This window comes from Chelmon rostratus, chromosome 11 (genome assembly GCF_017976325.1).
Source record: "Chelmon rostratus isolate fCheRos1 chromosome 11, fCheRos1.pri, whole genome shotgun sequence".
Lineage (NCBI taxonomy): Eukaryota > Metazoa > Chordata > Actinopteri > Chaetodontiformes > Chaetodontidae > Chelmon > Chelmon rostratus.
The window spans coordinates 2138549-2156759 of NC_055668.1; the positions used below are offsets into that span (position 1 = coordinate 2138549).

Below are 18211 nucleotides of genomic sequence, written 5' to 3' on the forward strand. Positions count from 1 at the left end.
TCATGTGCACACTTTGCCACATAACAAAAACAAGGAAAGAAAATCAAGTCCGAGAAATAACACATAAAAATAGTGTAAGCATGCAATCCCCCCTCCCCTTAGTCTGCACTACCACGGTCATCTCCATAGAGCAATGCTAGCTCATAAAAAAATAAATGATGCAAATAGACTTTCTTCAGCTGGTTCGACACAGAAGTAAACACTGCAGAGGTGACCTCTAGTTAATCTCATGTCTTTATGTCAAACTGAGAGTTAGAGAGAAGTCAGATAAAATTAGACAATACAATACAATCAAATACAATCCTTACCAATGTGATGGTTTCCAAGGAATGATAGCCAAGGAATCTTAAACTAGACGCTGTCAGTCACAGTCATACTCTTTAGGTATTTTGATACCTGCATTATGCTGATGTAATAACTCTTTAATAGTCTCTTCTACATATTGTATGACAGGATGCCAGATTTGGCAATCCGCTCTTGCCTGAATAAACTTTATTTTAAAAAAAAAAGCAGGGTCTAAATAAGCATCATATAATGTAAACTTAATGCCACTAACAAAGGGTATGAGGGAGAAAAGTATTACTGCCATTTAGTTTAAGGTGCTTCTTACAACTTTCCACCAGAATTTGAGAAATAATTTGAATTTGAAGAGATCATTAAAAAACAAATCCCCTCAGAACTGATGGCTACATCGATGAGGCTTCCCTGGACTCTAGAAGAGTCTAATTTCATTCTGCATTACTGACTGTTTACCTTGAGGTTTAAAGGAGACGTGTGAAAAGTGGACAGGATCTTAAAACAATTCAAACATGTCACAGCTTCACCTTCGTCCCACAAGCTGTTCATGAATTGACAGAAATAAATCCCTCAATCCCAGCACAGTATATTATTCTGATGAAGTCTGAAGCTGTGTGAAACATAAATACAACAGAATGTGATCACTTGCTAATTATTTTTGACATATCGTCAATTGAAAACAATGCAAAGACAATATATTTAATGTTTGACCTCATCAGCTGCATTGATTTTTGTAAATATATGTTTATTCTGAATTGGGGTTCTCATCATAATAAGTACGTATAAAAAGTAAAGCTTGTCCCAAATGGGCTCCACACTCGCAGAAAACAGAGTATATGATTTGGGTGCCTGTTGATTGAAGCTTACTGCCAGGCATCATGGTCATTAGAAGACCACAGAGGCTGCAGCACAGGGACAATAGACTGTGGACTTTAAGAGACATCTGTGCATCTCAGTGAAATTGTGCAGTTGCTGCTGCAGTAGTTGTCACGGTTTCTTGAAAAAATGATGTGAGAGGGCCATGGATCAGGATGCAAACCCTCTAGGAATGAAAGACTCCCTCATTTTCATATTATTCAGGTCAGAGGGTGGAAATTCAGTGTGACGGGTGGCTGTCACCCAGTCCTTCCAGCTGAAGAATGACCCTGCTGTCTCTAAAAAACAAGTGTTTTCCTGCCTTTGATTAGGTCAAGAAGAGCGTCTCATAGTGGCCTGAATGACCAGTCCATCCCAAAGGTGGACGGGGTCGAGGTCGGGTTCAGTTAAGTTCATTCCACGACATAAGTGGAAAACCATATCACGGGGCACTGCCATGTTGTAACAGGAAACGGCCAAACACAAACTGTCGCCACAAAGCTGGAAGCACGCAGTTGTCTAAAATATCAGTCAGCTTTGTTGGCAGTAGCTCTCTGTACTTACACACTGAGATCAACTTTAGACAAAGATATAAGGCAAAAGCTGACCAAACGCAAGCAAACTTAAGCATGTGCCTATTATATATAGACAAGAACTCTGCAAATACTACAACTATAATACAAATACAAATCTGTACACAGGTCAGGTCGCTCATTTGCACTGTACTTCCTGGGTTGTGGTGAAAGTTGTGCAAGGAATGCTGGAATGACTGTGAGCATTTGAACCAGACAGTGGACATTTATTCACCAGGCCCGGGGGCCAGCAGCAGGAGTCTGTGACTCGAACACAGCGTGCATGTCTGCTTGTGCAAGAGTAAACTCTCCACAAACACATTGAGATCACACTGCACAGTTCAATCTCCACACACAGAGCATCAGATTCAAAACCACTGCTCACCTCCCCGACTCTCATTCATTCATTCATTCATTCATTCCACACAGGCCGAACATCAGCCACAGAGCTGAAACTAACTTTTAGTCTGGTAATCCATCAGATCATGTCTGTTATGTATGATCACGTGGGAATGCAGCGGTATGGACTGATTTGACAAGTCTGCACAGTATTACACTGGAATAATGCTGGAGCTGACAACAAACCCAGCAGGATGTAGTGACACATGAATGAAATGAATGGAGGGGTAATAAATTAGAGAATAAAATAGAAAACACACTGGTTTGTCTTAAAAAGCTCTGCAGTGATGAAAAGGCCTGATAACCAGTGTAATATGTTGCCATATTGTCAATGAGTGGATGTGGCTGCTGTCCCCTTCGTGGCTCTATCGGGTTTGTCACATCAAAGATGGAGTCAAGTGATCTGATTGGCTGCAGGAGTGTCTCAGCCCCGTGTGATTTCTCCTCTGATGCATCAAACAGGCTGCCAGGATCATCTGTCTCATTCACTTTCCACAATCTGCGAGTGCAGGGAGGAGAGGCGTTCAGGTGCTGTTTTCAGACCTGGAGCACGCAGCTTTCAGTCGCGTTGTCACGTCGGCCGCAGTGAATGAGGGAGAAAGTGGCCGAGAGGATGGAGAGCTGGGATGTGCTGAAATACACGAGGCCTTATGAGAGGTCACTGTAGAGTACTATCACTTACGATCTGCAGGACCTCCTCGAAGAATTCGTTTTTTATGAATATAGGTTTTATTTACATTTGCGTTGCCGTCAGACACCATGCTCCGTTTATCTGTAAGCACATCGCGGTGCTTTCAAGCAACATTTTCCCTGTTGAAGCCATGTTAGGGGGGCGTTTCACTGAATTTTCCCTCTACTGAATTTTTCCCCTTTGCAGCATCAGTAGCACAGAGCCAGCCTCCGACCAGACAGCGCTGTCCCTGCTCGGTCCGTGCCTTGTTTTTCTCCACGGTTGGGAAGCAAGATTACGCACAAGGACAGCAAATAAAGCGAATCCAAACAAAGCGCGCCGTCCTTCGCCGTGGGGATCCGTCTGTCTGCCGTGCAGGAGCATCTCTGGCCCGCGCCGATCGGCGTGAAAGGAGGACTGAACAGGTAGAAACTTGGAGGCTTTTTCATTTTTCATGCCTCGGCGCACATCCGGATTGACGGGGACGCTTTACTTTCCATGTCTGATGTGATTACACGCATGCAGAGGATTGGAGGCTAACTGCTACATGAAAAGGCAGGGGGCGGACGGGGGCTTGTGTAAAGAGAGGCTCGTTGTGCTTAATGCCTCTATTGTACAGTAACACGCAAAAGTGTTTGGCTGAATGTGCACCGTTAACGCTACTGAGTAATTCTGTTTGGCTAAGCGAAGCCGACCTGGCGTAGCTAACATTAACCTTTAGCTTTATGTTTTCCCCGCTAAATTAGTGCTAATAAATAAATACACTTTTTCGTGTAAGCTGGTGTCGCCGTGTCGGGCTTTTCTACAACTTGAATAACCGAAAAGTCCAGTTTAGCGTCTGCGTAGCTGCGTGTGGGAGGTGCAGCCCGCCTCTCTGTAACGCTAGCTGCGGTACAGTAACGTTAGCCGACACGGCCGCGGTCACACACGGTCCCGTCTTTTTTTCCATTCGGCTCGTGCGCCGAACACCGCACGCGCACGTCATATCCCTCCACCTCTAAAGCCGCCGGTGAGCTCGCGCGTTAATTAGTGCCTGACATGGACGCGACGCGCGAGCTCCCGCTGCGCGGCTGCAGGCCGCTCGCTGCTCGAGCTTGTTGACATGGAAAGCTCGGGGGAAGCGGTAACCTTTCCTCCGTAACATCCTCCGTCAACATATGGCTGGAAGGAAAGAAAGGAGGAGACGAGTGGCCTCCGCCGTGGCTCACTCCGTCCGAGCAGTGGACGTGACGTATGTGTTTTTCTCCCAACGCTGCACGTGAAGCACACATACGGCCACTTTCCTCCAGCCTGGTTCGTGTTCGGCTGCTCAGACGCTCCTGAAGTTCGTCCTGTTAGTTTGATGCCTCACTGGATGTTTCGTATGAAAGCAGCACTTTATTTATTTATTTATCCAGCGTTTGATATCAAACAGAAAAGCTGAGAAACCAAAGTGAAAGAACATGAAAAAATGTATGAAAGTCCCAAATGTCTCACCATCATCTGTACCTCAACCCTCATAACTCATTTGTAAAAACATGTCTGAATGTAGTTTAGCCATTATCTAATTACTAATTCATTGTCCAAGCATAAGGATTTATGTACAAGTAGTTTTTTTTACCTTCATTTTTGGATGATTCCAGCGCTCCCACCACTGAACAGCACTGGTTTCATGTGTTTGGCAGTTATACCAAGTTATCACCATTATTATCATATTAACGGGTCAGTTCACCTTTATCACAAAAAACAAATCTAAATAAACTATGCTGATAGTTTTGTTTTTGTTTGTTCAGGTTGAGAAATATAAAATATTTTAAAAAGTTGTCTACAGTTTTTAGCTCCAGTTTGACCACAGATATACTCTCTATGAAAACTGTGGATTAGTCAATGCCCTAGTCAGTGACCTCTGCAGAACTTCACACCGCTCCATTGTTCTGGCCTCACTGTGGACTGAAACCACCAGCAGACCTGACCCCTTTCACACGTGCTTACATTTAAAATATATACACACATCGGTATATGATATTCCTGTTGTTCGCTGTGGTTGTAGAGCAAGATGTCAGCCAGAGGAGGAAAGAAGAAGGCCACCAAGCTGTCCCGTTCATCCCGGGCGGGCGTCATCTTCCCTGTGGGGAGGATGATGAGGTACCTGCGCACCGGCACGCACAAATACCGCATCGGTATGGGGGCACCGGTCTACATGGCAGCGGTCATCGAGTACCTGGCAGGTAGGGTGGCATCGCGTGAGTCATATATGCCAGCTTCAGTGTCTGTAACAGCACATGTGTGGATGCTAATGATGCTAGTCGTGCAAGAAATTCAACATATATGTTGTAAAGTTGATTATTGAAGCATTAAAATAGCATTCCTTTCTAGACCACCATCTACAAAGCATCCTGACCATAAATGACACAAACAGTGATGGTTATAGCACAGGTGTAACTCCTTTAGTAAGCAACAATCCAGTAACGATCATGAAAGAAATCCTTTAGAAAGAGGAATGGCAGTCTTGGGTCTCCTGAACCCTAAAGCCAGTAACACAAAGAGGATTGCAAGAGAGAAAAAAGAGACTTTTATTTTGTTTGTTTGCTGTGTCTGTGTCCACACCACCGCTGCAACAATCCTGTTTCTCAAAGGAGACGCTGATGGAAATGTCTCCGCTGCTGGCTGACGGAAAATAAATCAGTTTAAGTAGCCGAACACACACACTGTATGTTTGACGCGTGTCCGCACTGTGCTTGCTCTCGTCTAAGCTGAGATCTTGGAGTTGGCGGGAAACGCGGCGCGGGACAACAAGAAAGGCAGAATAACTCCCAGGCACATCAAGCTGGCTGTGGCCAATGACGAGGAGCTCAACCAGGTAACACAGCGCCCTGCAAGCGGCTGACAGACCTTTACGTGTCAGGTAGCAGAATGATCACAAGTGGGCTGTCAAACGGTGAAGCTGCTCCAGAGCCAGACAGCAGCGCCCTGTGGAAACAAGGGCAGCTTTTCTGACTCATTGGAGGGTATTAACGCTGTGTTTTGAGATGTAGTTTTGTTAAAAGAAGACACTGTTCACTGTAGTTTTTCAGTAAACACGTCTTCATGAAGTCAGACAGTTCGGAGTATGTTTTCACTAGTAGCTAGTTAAGAGGAAGGTGAGGAGAAGCTTGAACGAGCTGCTGATAATACAACAGCCTCCTTTATCAAGTGACAGAAAAAAGCTGTTAAAGGTTGAATACCAGCAGTCAACTGATATGTTTTTCTCTGATTTTCACCCAATTTATTATCCAATAATTAGAATTAACACCAATATATTCCTGTTTTTTAACATCTGACAGTATTATCACTTTGTAAGGTTCACAGGGCGAATGGTTAGCAAACAGTTGCCTATTTGCACATCACGTATGAGTCAAATATTCTCTCTCCTTCTGGCTCTGTTTGTTGTCACCAGCAGCTCCTGAGGATGATATCTGGCTCTTCAGCTGCTAGATGTTCCACTGTAGTCTCTAGCTGTTGGTGGGTTTAATCTGAGCTAAACAGGCAGTGCTGAGGGGAGCTGCAGAGTCCTCTGTGGGTTCATCACACACAATCCTGTTATCCATAGTTAATATTCACAGATTGATGAGTGCAGCTTTACATTAAGCGTTCGTTCGATAATTGTGAGAAGGTGTCTCCACAGCAGAAGTGACACCACCCAGCATGACCCCTAAGTAAAGTAGCCCTTAACATTCAGATGAGGTTGCCTGGTGCACCCTTCACCTCATGTGCTCTGCCAGACACACCAGCGGCTCCATCACTGCAAACACATGGTGGCCAGCTGAGCTGTGACTCAGAGCAGGAAGCTGTAGTGGAGATGTCACAGTGCTGTGCACGCTATGTGTAAAATGTGTTTGAAGAGTTAGGTAATGGTTGTTATTAGTAACAAGGTGTTCTCATGATAATGTGAGTGACTGTGAAGGTTTCAGCCGACAGCAGACAGAGTGCAGCAGGGAATGTTTCAGAGGTTAGGCTCTGCTGGGAGCAACCAGCGTGCTCTCACATGTGCCTGCACAAAACCAGACCCCCTTTCTGAGAGACAGCAGCACTCTAATGAAGCAACACGATGTGTTGACGTATGCTGTAGCACGGTTCATAGTCAGACTCTTTGTCTCTGACGCGTTTTCTCCATCAGCTTCTGCGGGGGGTGACCATATCAAATGGAGGCGTTCTGCCTCGGATCCACCCAGAGCTGCTCTCCAAGAAGAGGGGAAGCCGGGTGAAGGTGGACAGCCAGGCATCCGTCCCCGAGAAGCAGGAGGAACACTCAAAGAGCAAGAAACCCGTGAAGTCCTTCAAAAAGGTCAAAGGCAAACGAGGCCGCAAGCCAAAGGTCAGTCAGCTCGTCAGAGCGGCGACCGTGAAGTTCACACACACACACAGTTTAGATCAACAGCAGGACAAACCTGTGCTCTCTGTAACTACATGTAAGGTGATCAGTGCAGGACAGTCCTGTTCAGTGAGTTTTCACTGCCTGAGTCCTTTAGTCAGGGTTCACTCATCAGCTGTTTCTGGAGCTTTCAACCACCTCTCACTGCAGGGCTGCAGTCAAGACCGCTGCAGTCAAGTCTAACATGAGTCCAAGACAGAGCGTGCTTAAAAATACAGGAGATATGGTTGAAAGCTCAGGAAAAGAAGCCAGTAAGTGGACCTTGAGTTATTATTTTGTTAAACAACCTGTTTAAACTTTATTTAATTAAGAAAGAAAAGAATTAAGAAAATTATTAAGAAAATATGACTAACTGTGCAATGCATCTGTGATACACCAAGAATTTCGGCAAAATAAAATCCAATAAAGCGAGAAAAGTTTAAACTCAGAAATCATGAAATATCTGATCAAAGAATACGGAAATAAAGCCAAGAATCTGCATTAGATGCTGTTTTCGGATCCTTGACTCTTCCTCAGTGTTGGCACTCAACAAGTAATGAGGTCTGACACCAGCTCGGTTCTGTTTGTCTAAGCTGTACACCCTGTTATGAACTAGGTGAGGTTAAATGTGGTGTTCTTCCCTCCATCCTGCAAAGAGCACAGACAGCGAGTCTGTACCAAACTCCACACTGGAAGACGGCCCTGGAGACGGATTCACCATCCTGTCAGCAAAGAGCCTGTTCCTGGGACAAAAGGTATCAGACTCAGTGCTCGTCGCTCATGAGGCTGCTGATGCTGACAGCCAGTGTCAATATGAAAGAAAGCTGTAGCAGCTGTCGTCTCACACTGTGTCCATGAATCCACAGCTTTCGCTAACAGAGAGTGAAATCAGCAAAATTGGAACAATCAAGGTGGAGGGGATAATCAACCCAACTAATGCAGAGATGGACCTCAAAGACGGTGTGGGTGAGGAGTACATGTTTGATTTCTTATCAAGTTGTCAGACTTCCCTCCCCCAGTCTCTCGTGCTCACCAGCCGCTGTGCGCTGTTTTCAGGCAACGCCCTGGAGAAGGCCGGAGGCCGGGAGTTCCTGGAGGGAGTCAAGGAGCTGCGGAAAGCACAGGGGCCTTTGGAGGTGGCATCAGGTACGGACTGTCCTGGGACAGGGTCTTCATCCGTGGAGAACTGTGTCAGCTGGCTGTTTGAGATGCTGCTTGAGCTTAGTTTTGAAATGGAGAGCTACATGGTTGTAAATTGGTCCCTGCGCACTGTCCACAGGCACTTCACAAGTCAGGTGACGTACTACTTCTTGTCTTTCCTCAAGCTGGACTGATGTAGATCTGGGTTTGGTTTCTCTTTGTTTTTCTTCTCATTTGAAGACTCCAGCATTGCTCATGCATACAACAGTCTAACAGTGTCCACCAAACTTCCCAAACTTCAAGTGGACTGAAGTGAAAGTAATGGTTTCATGAGCATTTAAAACACGCTTGCAGTACAGTTATTATTATATCACCATTACATTGGAAATATACTTAAATATACCGTACTGAAGTGAAATTAAAGCACACTTTAATTAACGCTAATTAATGCTAATAGTGTATTACAAAGGACTTGAAAATAAACATACTTTTAATCAGCACACTGTATTACTATTGAAGGTCTTTGTCATTTTATTCCACTTTTTAGAAGTCCACATAAGTACAATTTATAATATAGTTTCTCTCAATATACTTTTTATAAGTACTTTAAAATAGCATTTTAATTACTGCAGAATTAGTCTGTTAAGTAGAACTTGACGTGACGTGTTTCAGGCCACTTTTCAAAGGTCCCAGTCAAACACGCTGTAAATGAAGCACAAGCAGTAAAAGCAGACTTGTAATTTCTCCTGGCTGAAACTTTCCTGACGACATATTTTCATGTTGTGTGTCTTCTCTTGTCTTTTCATGTGTGGTGCTTATGTTGATGCTTGTCACATGCTTAAAAACAGCAGCTCAGCATATTCATGAAACTGACAGGAAGTTGACTTCTTGTGAATAAAACACTGTGTCATGTATGTTTTTGGAAACACAGCTCGACTGACAGGCAGTAAAGTGCATCCAGCATCATTTTCAGCACCACAGATGTTGACGTGAAGCTCTGAGCAGCGCACACTCGAAGATCTGCTGATATCAGGAAAGGGAGCCCCGGAGCTGAATTCTGTTTTAACATTTAGACCTGCTGCTTTAGACTGAATGTGTTCATTGAAGTGGTTCTCACATGAGAGCCTTCATCTTCCTGTATTAAAACCAGAGGCAGCCTTTAAGCCAGACATGACTGTACAGCTCGGGTCTGAAGAGGGGGTGAGACACACCAGCCCTGCTACATCAGGTTAACCTAACATAAACAAAGTCATTCTTATGTCCAGGATCATTTATAGCATCAGTGAGACAAAATGAGGCCAAACAGGAAACACAACAGTACCTGCTACCCAATCACAGCACCATGAAACAAAAAACAGTACCCTGACTCTGCAGACCTCGGGTCTGTAAACACCACATAAACCTTTGAGAGAAAAACAGTGGAAAAACAATTTGGACAGCATGAAATGGATAAAAGATAGTTTGAAGAATGTAAGGGAGCCGAAGCCTTAAGTGAGATGAATGAATTGAGCAGGGTGTAATCTGGTCCCTGCTCTCCTCAGACCTGAGCCATTCATTTAAAGTTAAAGTGTCGGTGTGTTTGCTCCCCGCAGTGGCAGTGAGCCAGGCCAACGGGATGGCAGCGCGCTTCATCATCCACTGCAACGTCCCTCAGTGGGGTTCAGACAAGTGTGAGGACCAGCTAGAGAAGACAGTGAAGAACTGCCTGTCAGCAGCAGAGGACAAGAAGCTCAAGTCTGTGGCTTTCCCTTCACTTCCTGCTGGACGGTAAGCTGCACTCTGACAGCGCTCGCCCCAAAGCCGCCGTGTGCAGAGGTGACAGGCAGCACGCTAGAGCTAACCCGTCCTGGCTTAGCACACATTGATGTCATTTATGTGTAAGCATTCACATGTAGCTGCACTCTGAAAGACAAAAAGCATCATTTTAAACAAACAGCTCAACAAGGCACCAGTGTTTCATGTTCCCTGTCTGAACCAAGGTATCAGACCACATCAGGTTATCAAAGTAACCAAGCACAGCTGCTGGTTTGGCATGACGTCTCTTACATGTCTGCTCGGGTCATGGCTGCCAGACCCTCTTCGGCCCAGTGTGGATACACGCAGCCCCTTCATTCATGTGAATGGGGCCGGTCGGTCACCACAGCGGGGTGTCACCTGGCAACACATCTGATCTAGGCTCAGCCTCCGCCGCAGCATCCTACCAGCTGATGTCACAGACAGCCACGTACGTGTCATTTCACGTTTCTGGTGCATCCCATATTTTCAGTGCCTGACTCCGCCAAACCCAATCCAAAAATGGGCAAAGAGGTGGAGCGTGGGTGGAGCTGAGGTGGGCCGTCACTCAGAGCAGCCCTGGCCAAACCCCCGGTACATTTGTCACAAACAGATTAAATTAGCATCAGACACCAAAAACATCTTTTTGTTCGAGGCTGCAAACATGTTTATTTCTGCTGTAGCGTTGGTCATTTTCACACGGCCGTCTTGGAGGAGGATGTGCAGTTTTTGGCTCTTGCGTGTTGGCCTCTGGAGGTTGCTTCACACTCACAGATCTGTTGCTCCATCCAGACATCCTGGATACAGAGTATCTCATGTCTCACTGGTACCTCAGCTCACCTGCCTGACAGCTTTTGATGCAGGGCTGTTTCGGCTCTGAGCGCCTGCCGAACAGAACACTGGCTGACACGGAGATGATGTCTGTCGGCCTCAGAGACGTAGCCGCATCGTTCATCGCAGAGCCGACAGTCTCAGATAAATGCATTTATCTTTAACAGCAGTAATGATCTGTGAGACTTCTGCTCACATCACTGTCGTTTCCAGCTGCGTTGCTTTTAGCTGTGGCTCACGTGCAGCAGCCTCCTTCATTAGTCCAGTGCAGCCTGTTAAAAGGGACTTTAATTCACTGCTGCTGCTCGCTTCAGACTCATCTAACAGCCTGAATCTCTCTCACAGGAACGGATTCCCAAAGCAAACGGCTGCCCAGCTCATCCTCAAGGCCATCTCCAACCATTTTGTGTCGTCCACCAGCTCCTCTCTGAAAAACATTTACTTCGTTCTGTTTGACAGTGAGAGCATTGGAATATATCTTCAGGAAATGGCCAAGCTGGACGCCAAGTGAGGATTGTTGTTTTAGGGGTTTGTTTTTCTAACTGTTGTTTGTTGCAGGTGGTGTAGATAGGTGATAAGAATTTAGGGGTTTTGATGTGGAATCTGTCTCGGTTAAAGAGGAAAAAAACTATTTGTGAGTGGAGTGCTGTTCACGTTTATGTTCCACTGTCCTTTCAAGAGGTTGCATTTCTTTATAGATTAGATAATTTAAGTCCGTACAGTTTGCCATTATGGTTCCTCGTTTCGATGATGTTTTTACATTCCATGTACAAATATAACAGTTTTTTTCCTGGCCTCTGTAGTTTCTGATACAGTTAGTTTACTAAAAAACTGTGGTTCTCATTCTGCTTTGAAATAAAAACTCAGATGTTTTACACCAGAGATCCGCTCAGACCTTCAACACCTCTTCTTTTCTTGTCTCATTTCTGACTGTATTTTTTTTTACAGTACAGTAAAAAAACATGCTCATACATACTCTGCAGAACGTCAGGTGATTAGACATGACTGTACGATGCTGGTAGGCATGTGCACAGAACATCCTGAGGCTAAAAGTGGCCTTAAAGAAACCCTGAGTGTTATTCTCTATTTTTCTTTTAGTCTACAAATCCCATACACAGACTGAAACCAACAGCGTGTTAGTCCACCTCGCAATACAGTCTGACAGCTTAAAGCCCGTAAATCTTTGAATATTCTTCTTGAATATCATAAAAAAGGCTCAGTTATGTCCTGAAACAGCTGGACATTGTTGTCACATGTCACCCAGTGCAACAGTGGCTCACTGGGGTTTTTTATGGAACAGAGGAATAAGATTCATCAGGCTTTGACACACAAATACCTGTTAACAGATCACTTCATTGTTGGTTTGGATCTGCACATTGGACTTAATGTACAAATAGAAGACCTTTAAGGTAAGAGGTGCGTCTGTCCTAACTTTTGTTCACTTAACAGTTAAATGTTGAAAGCTGGTCCTGATTCTCAGAGAGCTGTTCACGCAGTCAGCTACTGGCAGCATCAGTGCTTTGGAAACAAGAAAAGGCATTTTAAAATCATATGCTGATAGAGGCCGGTTAATAAGGACCTAATCAAAATGATCCATGACAACTTTCCACTAAAGAACAGCTTGAGTCGACCAAATATCAGCCCAAAATTGCTCTTTTCAGACACTAATTTGTTTGGTGATGCAGTGCTACAGCAGCTGCAGTAAATACAGCTGATTTCATGGCTGCCACTGGATGGCAATCTTAATTTGCTCTTTGAATTGTCATGTCTCACATTCACTGACAAAGGACGCTCATTCCTGAAACATGTTGTTCGTGATCTAAAACACGACGTCGTCTGCAGCCCCGCCCTTCTCTCTGAACTTCTCTTGGTTCCTCAGTAAAGTGTCTCTCAGCCGCTTCAGGAAAAGTTTGCGGACGAGATTTTGGCTTAAACGTTTAGAGTAATGAAGGAGGTTAGTCAGTGGTAAGATCTGTTGTGAATTCAGTCTGAATTTCATGGGGAAAAAACACAATACAGCAGAATGAGCATTTTCTTTATATTTATTACATAGTAAAAAGTACTTTACCTTTCATTTATATATACACATTATATTCATGTAATTTCCTGTTCAAGCAAGAATCAGCTCCTGATATATTTAAGAGTCCCGTACAACAAATAAACACAGCTTACAAAATGTCTCATGTTGGTGGCTCTATAAGGCTGTAGTGTTACCTGACTGACATACACACACTGTATCTATGTCACCTGTACTGCAGTGGAAAGGTCCATCTCTTCTTTCCCAACTCAATAAATAACATTAAACATCACTGAGAGAATCCCAGGGCCACTTTCAATGGATCTACGCCACAATCTAGTTCACATATTTGGCATTAAAATGGTGAATTAGACTCGAACAGTTTTTCAGGGTCCATGTCATTGTACACAAGGCAGCATGCAAGAAGGTCAAAGTTCTGTATGGAAGCAAACTGTAGCAACCGACCACCTCAGTGTGAAATACCACTGAACTCATAGCACTTCAATAATTTACCTAGAAAATCAAAAACTTAAACTTTTATGTTCCCCATCCAACTCTGATCTAAAGAGTCAAGTCAGGTCAAAAATCATAATAATAATTACTGTGTGGTCACTTGTTGGACTCAGTTTTTAAAGTGTGTCTCTCTCTGATGTATCAGGTAAATATACCTGCGCTCATATGCTGATGCGTTTGTGTTACCATGGCTACCAGATGATAAATTTTGAATTTAAGCCACAATCACAGGTCTACTATCACACATCCTGTGGTTCGTGAGGACCAGACGTGGCCGAGACACACTTCACATCAGTTTGATTGACAGCTGTCAGTCAGACAGATCAAACACTGAGTCTAAAACATCTGAGTTTACAAGTCATGTGATCTGATGGCTGATGAGAGTGTCCATCGTGAGATATTCAATATTTCATTTGGAAGTTTAGCTGACTTGATTTTTTAGATCAAACCTGAGACATAAAATGTTTTTTGTCGTATGTGCTCTATGGAGACACAGTGTGTGTGTGCTCTGCTGTTTAATGGTCTCACAAAGTTACTGTGATGAAATCACGTTTTGGAAGTTACACAACTTCAACTTCAAGCTGAATAAAGAGATGGTTTTCAAAGGGAAAATACTTCACTTCTATAAATTCAATGGTAAGTGAATTTCAGCATGAAGAATTCAGTAATGATTCAACTTAACCAGGTGTTACGGTCCTGCTATGACCAGCTTCCACAGACGTCCTTGTGATGTGATGTGATGAGTAACCCAGCCTCGTGACACAAAGAGCTCCTCAGCCCCGGGGATTAATCATGGCTGGACATGCTGTAACATGATAAATTACACCAATATTCATCTCTTTAAATTATTTGTTAGACTTATCGTAAACCATAAAAGTCACTGTTTGGATCTCTAACTGTCCCGAGTACAGTGGAGCGAGCTCCCTGCACACTCAGCTACCTACATTTGGAATGTGACATCTCCGGTCCACCTGAGGAAGGCTTCACGTGCACACGGCCCCTCTTAGTTTAGTCATTTCAGAAGAAGAATTTCAGAACATAAAAGCCTGTTTTTTCTTTTGGGGTCAAAAAATCAAGTAGAATTGAAAAGAAAGTGGCAGAAATCAGCAGTGCAGGCCAGCGTCTGCCTTTGGCCATCACAGGAGAACAGGAAGAATTTGGCCTCTTAAACACAAACTGACTGATATAAATAAAGTTGTTTTCTGTACAGTGTTCAGTCAGACGCTGAAGCCTCAGTGGTGGGTGAGATAACAGCTCTGCTCAGACCTCTGGAACATCCAACTGAAGTCAAAGCTGTGCAGACCCTCTTTAATCAGCAACATGCAGTACCTAAAACCCAAATAACTTATACTATGTGAAACCTCTAGCTTAACACGAAGCACAGGTGTGTGAGCAAAGCCATGAGGTCAGCCTGGTCTTATTAAGTTTGGGGGGGGGGCTCTGAAAAGAAAGAAAACATTGCTACCCTCCAGGTTTGAAGTATATTCTGTTGATCTGATCTGTTGATGAGAAAAAATGGGGGTGACAAGACTAAACCCCAGTTTTCTACCACCTCTAAGTATTCTGAAACATTAACCTGATGTTGATCATAATAAGAATAATTCCACCCCCTCATATGAAAACTGTACAACAAATTTAATCAGTCTGTGATATCGAGCTCGTTCAGGAGGTATTTTTAGGAGGAAGTGTTTAAATCAGGGGTATGGCCAGAAATGAAGATATGAGACCTAGTCTCCCAAAGCAGGTGATATTTTAGATTTTTCTTACTACCAACAAATCCCATGGCAACCGAGCAACCAATGAACATGTCCCACTAACAAGCACTGTGTGTGAATCAAAGCCAGATGTATCTCCTTCCTCTGTACCACAGAGCTCCACTGTTGTCCAAAAACTATTAAAAACACATCACTGAGCCACACTGTTGCACTGGGGGACATGTTCATTCATTACCATGAACACACACACTGTAGTTTATATTGACTCAACCTCGCACTCACTGGAGCACTACATGGATTAATCCGCTGTTTAAAATAGTGCCCGACAAATGCACTATATCCTCCTGCCTGAGAAAAGCTTGTTAAAAACTACAGTGTCCAGCTGGTTCAGGTCTTTTTTTAACAATGAAACTATATATTTGTGAGCTGTTTTTACAGCATCTGGCATCTTCAGCTGGAACTACAGGAGCTGAGAACTACGACAGGGTAGAAACGTCAGAAAGCAGGGAGAGACTGTTCTCAGACAATAAGAAAAATCTACAGTACCACCTGCCTTATCTGGGAAAGCCTTGCTTACACGCTCAACATTCAAACTGTGGGGGGGGGGGCTGGATCAATTTGTGTTAATCATTTTTGGAATTTTGCATTTAGTTTTTTGTATTGGTCTAAAATATATATATGTTGCAAAGAGTTTAAAGATACTGGAGTCAGGAGGTACACTGTTCATGGTGTGTGGTGCAACACAAACCCTGCAGGTTACCAGAACACCGAAAAGCAGAGAGGACAGGACCTCAGTGTTCAAGTTTACCTCATTCAGACTTTTACTTGTAATATTTTTCCTAGAATGACTTTGATCCTCCTTTCTGTTCAGACATATGTGGACATGATGCCACATTGTCTTTATAGGAATTAGGACATGCTAAGCACAAAAATGGCACACATATGCAAGGTGCACCAATAACTGGTGTCACAGGTTTCAGGGGATTTTTCCTTCGAATCAGATGTGTATAACTGGGGTGCCACTTCTAACTTGCCTTCCCGTACATATTATATCATTTCAAGAACCTGGTGACAAGCAGATCTTTAAGTCGCAGTTGAAGTCTGCTGGGTCCAGTTGTTAAAGGGGGTGGTGGTCTGGAGAGATGATGCAGTGGGGTATAGGGTAGCTGGAGTTCTCTTACTTGACTTCGTCAGAGGGGCTTGTAGGTCTGGGACTGGGAAGCAGCGGTACGGGGGACGTGGCTTCGATGAGGGCGGGGTTCAGGATGATTGGCAGGGACATGGGCGGGACTCCCACCTGTAGGGGAGAGGCGAGGGGCTGCAGGATGAGGGGAGACTGGCTCAAGGGTGAAGATCCGTGGGCAGGGGACGTTGTTAACGGCACCGGTATGGGGGGCATTGAGGGCGGGACCGGGGACGATCGGTCTGATCCTAGAAGACACAGGCATAAAAACAACAGTGACATTTCAACAAAGTTCAGTAACTGTTCCACGAGTCAGCTCTCTAAAGGGACAGGCAGCAGCACATGACAGTGAAGAATGAGCTTTCACTGAACTTCACTGAGAAAGTAATCAAAGTTATCAGCAGATAAGAAGCTTAAATCCAGCTGTGTTGTCGTTTTCGCTCATCGTGAAGCCATTCTTACTCCTAAGCAGCCCTGCTGGAGCATATTTAAGTGCAATTCTCAGAGGTGTAATAAATACAGACTCTGCACTGGCCTCATACTATGTCCTGGATACGATGCTGTTTGATTGGCTGGACTATTTAGAACTTGACAACTGCACAGTCTGCTGAGGGAGACCATGAAATGTGGTTAAAACAGCGAGTTAATGGACCCAATGTCAGTGTGAGAGTTTGGGCCTCCACTGATTTACAGATTGATCTTTAACTTCCCAGCATCAGGCCTCAAGCAGCAGCCATGTGTTCAGATGAACTCAGCTTCCAGTCTTCCTAAATACTCCACCAAAGGGAAAACATGCAGTGACACTAAATTTTAGTCCTTATGGTAATTTGGGCAGCGCGTAGTAAACCCAGCCGACGGCGTCCTTCTTTGTCGTGAGTGGATCTCTAGCTCACATACAGAAGTTCACTTGTGTGACTTTAAAAGTTTTTCTATTAGTCCCACCACTTGATCCTGTTCTCCACTGACACGCCACATGTCAGGGGCTCCTATACACAACTTAAAACACAACAAAAGCAGCATGATGGCTAATAGAATTACACTGATCACTAACATCAAGGCACACTAAGAGCTGCCAGAGAGAATAACGTTCACATAAATGTCTGCAATGGACACAGAAGTGTGCAGCACAACATTTGGTCATGTTCAACAGCACCATGAAGAAACTCTGGTAATTTTCAGACTGGTAACATAATGTTGTACCATATTATCACTGCTTTGTTTTTGTCAGACACTGTCGAGTTTGTGCAAGTACATCTTGCTGCAACTTCACAACTCAAGTGAATAATGTGTAGTCTTTGAAAAAAAAAAAATATATATATATATCTGAATCATTCAGAAACACATTATTTCAACCTCAGATGTCAAGCTTTTTTCTTATTATTTGTATTTCTATCAATTCTAAAAAAACAAATGAATGAAATCAGTAATTCCTTGCCGGTCAGGCAGGGTAGGGGGTCGGATAGAAGCGACGGTCCAGTATAATTGAAGTGGATCTACAGACACTGAATGCTGACCCAGTATCAGCTATATGTGAGTCCCAACACATGGCGTCCTGTCAGATGTGACTGTGGAGAGACTTCAGGGTTTTTACCGTTGGCACTGGCTGGCTGGGACTCCTGAGGTGATGCTGGCCTGCTGGGGGTCTGTGTCTCTGCAGGGGTAACTGGGACCGGGACTTGGGAGGGCAGCTGGGCAGGTGGTGGAGACGCTTGAGGGGATGGAGGCCGGCCTGCTGGGGGGGCTGACTGCACGGGCTCTGCTGGAGGACTTGGTACTGGATCTAAAAACAAAGATGATACATGAGAAACACTGGTGTCCAGCTCCTGGTACCAAAACAAATTAATATGCACCTTTTGTCCTGGCATGTCGGCTGTGTA

The 18211-nt window shown here is 44.3% G+C and overlaps 2 protein-coding genes across 4 annotated transcripts in view; one reads left to right on the forward strand and one right to left on the reverse strand.

Moving 5' to 3' along the window:
* The first annotated feature begins 3004 nt into the window (after positions 1-3004).
* Positions 3005-11783, forward strand: LOC121613721 (core histone macro-H2A.2). Its single transcript, XM_041947325.1, has 9 exons — positions 3005-3218; positions 4823-5000; positions 5526-5632; positions 6929-7126; positions 7819-7917; positions 8029-8128; positions 8219-8308; positions 9895-10069; positions 11252-11783. The coding sequence occupies exons 2-9, from the start codon at positions 4829-4831 to the stop codon at positions 11415-11417; spliced, it is 1107 nt and encodes a 368-aa protein (XP_041803259.1). The 5' UTR covers positions 3005-3218; positions 4823-4828; the 3' UTR covers positions 11418-11783.
* Positions 11784-12930: 1147 nt separating this feature from the next.
* gbf1 (golgi brefeldin A resistant guanine nucleotide exchange factor 1) overlaps positions 12931-18211 on the reverse strand; it is a 95323-nt gene continuing 90042 nt past the window's right edge. For all 3 annotated transcript variants that reach the window (XM_041947008.1, XM_041947006.1, XM_041947007.1), the window contains exons 39-40: positions 17926-18114; positions 12931-16582 (exon numbers count right to left, since the gene is read on the reverse strand). In XM_041947008.1, coding sequence (XP_041802942.1) covers positions 16329-16582; positions 17926-18114 — 443 coding nt within the window. In that variant the 3' untranslated portion in view covers positions 12931-16328. The remainder of the gene's footprint in view (positions 16583-17925; positions 18115-18211) is intronic.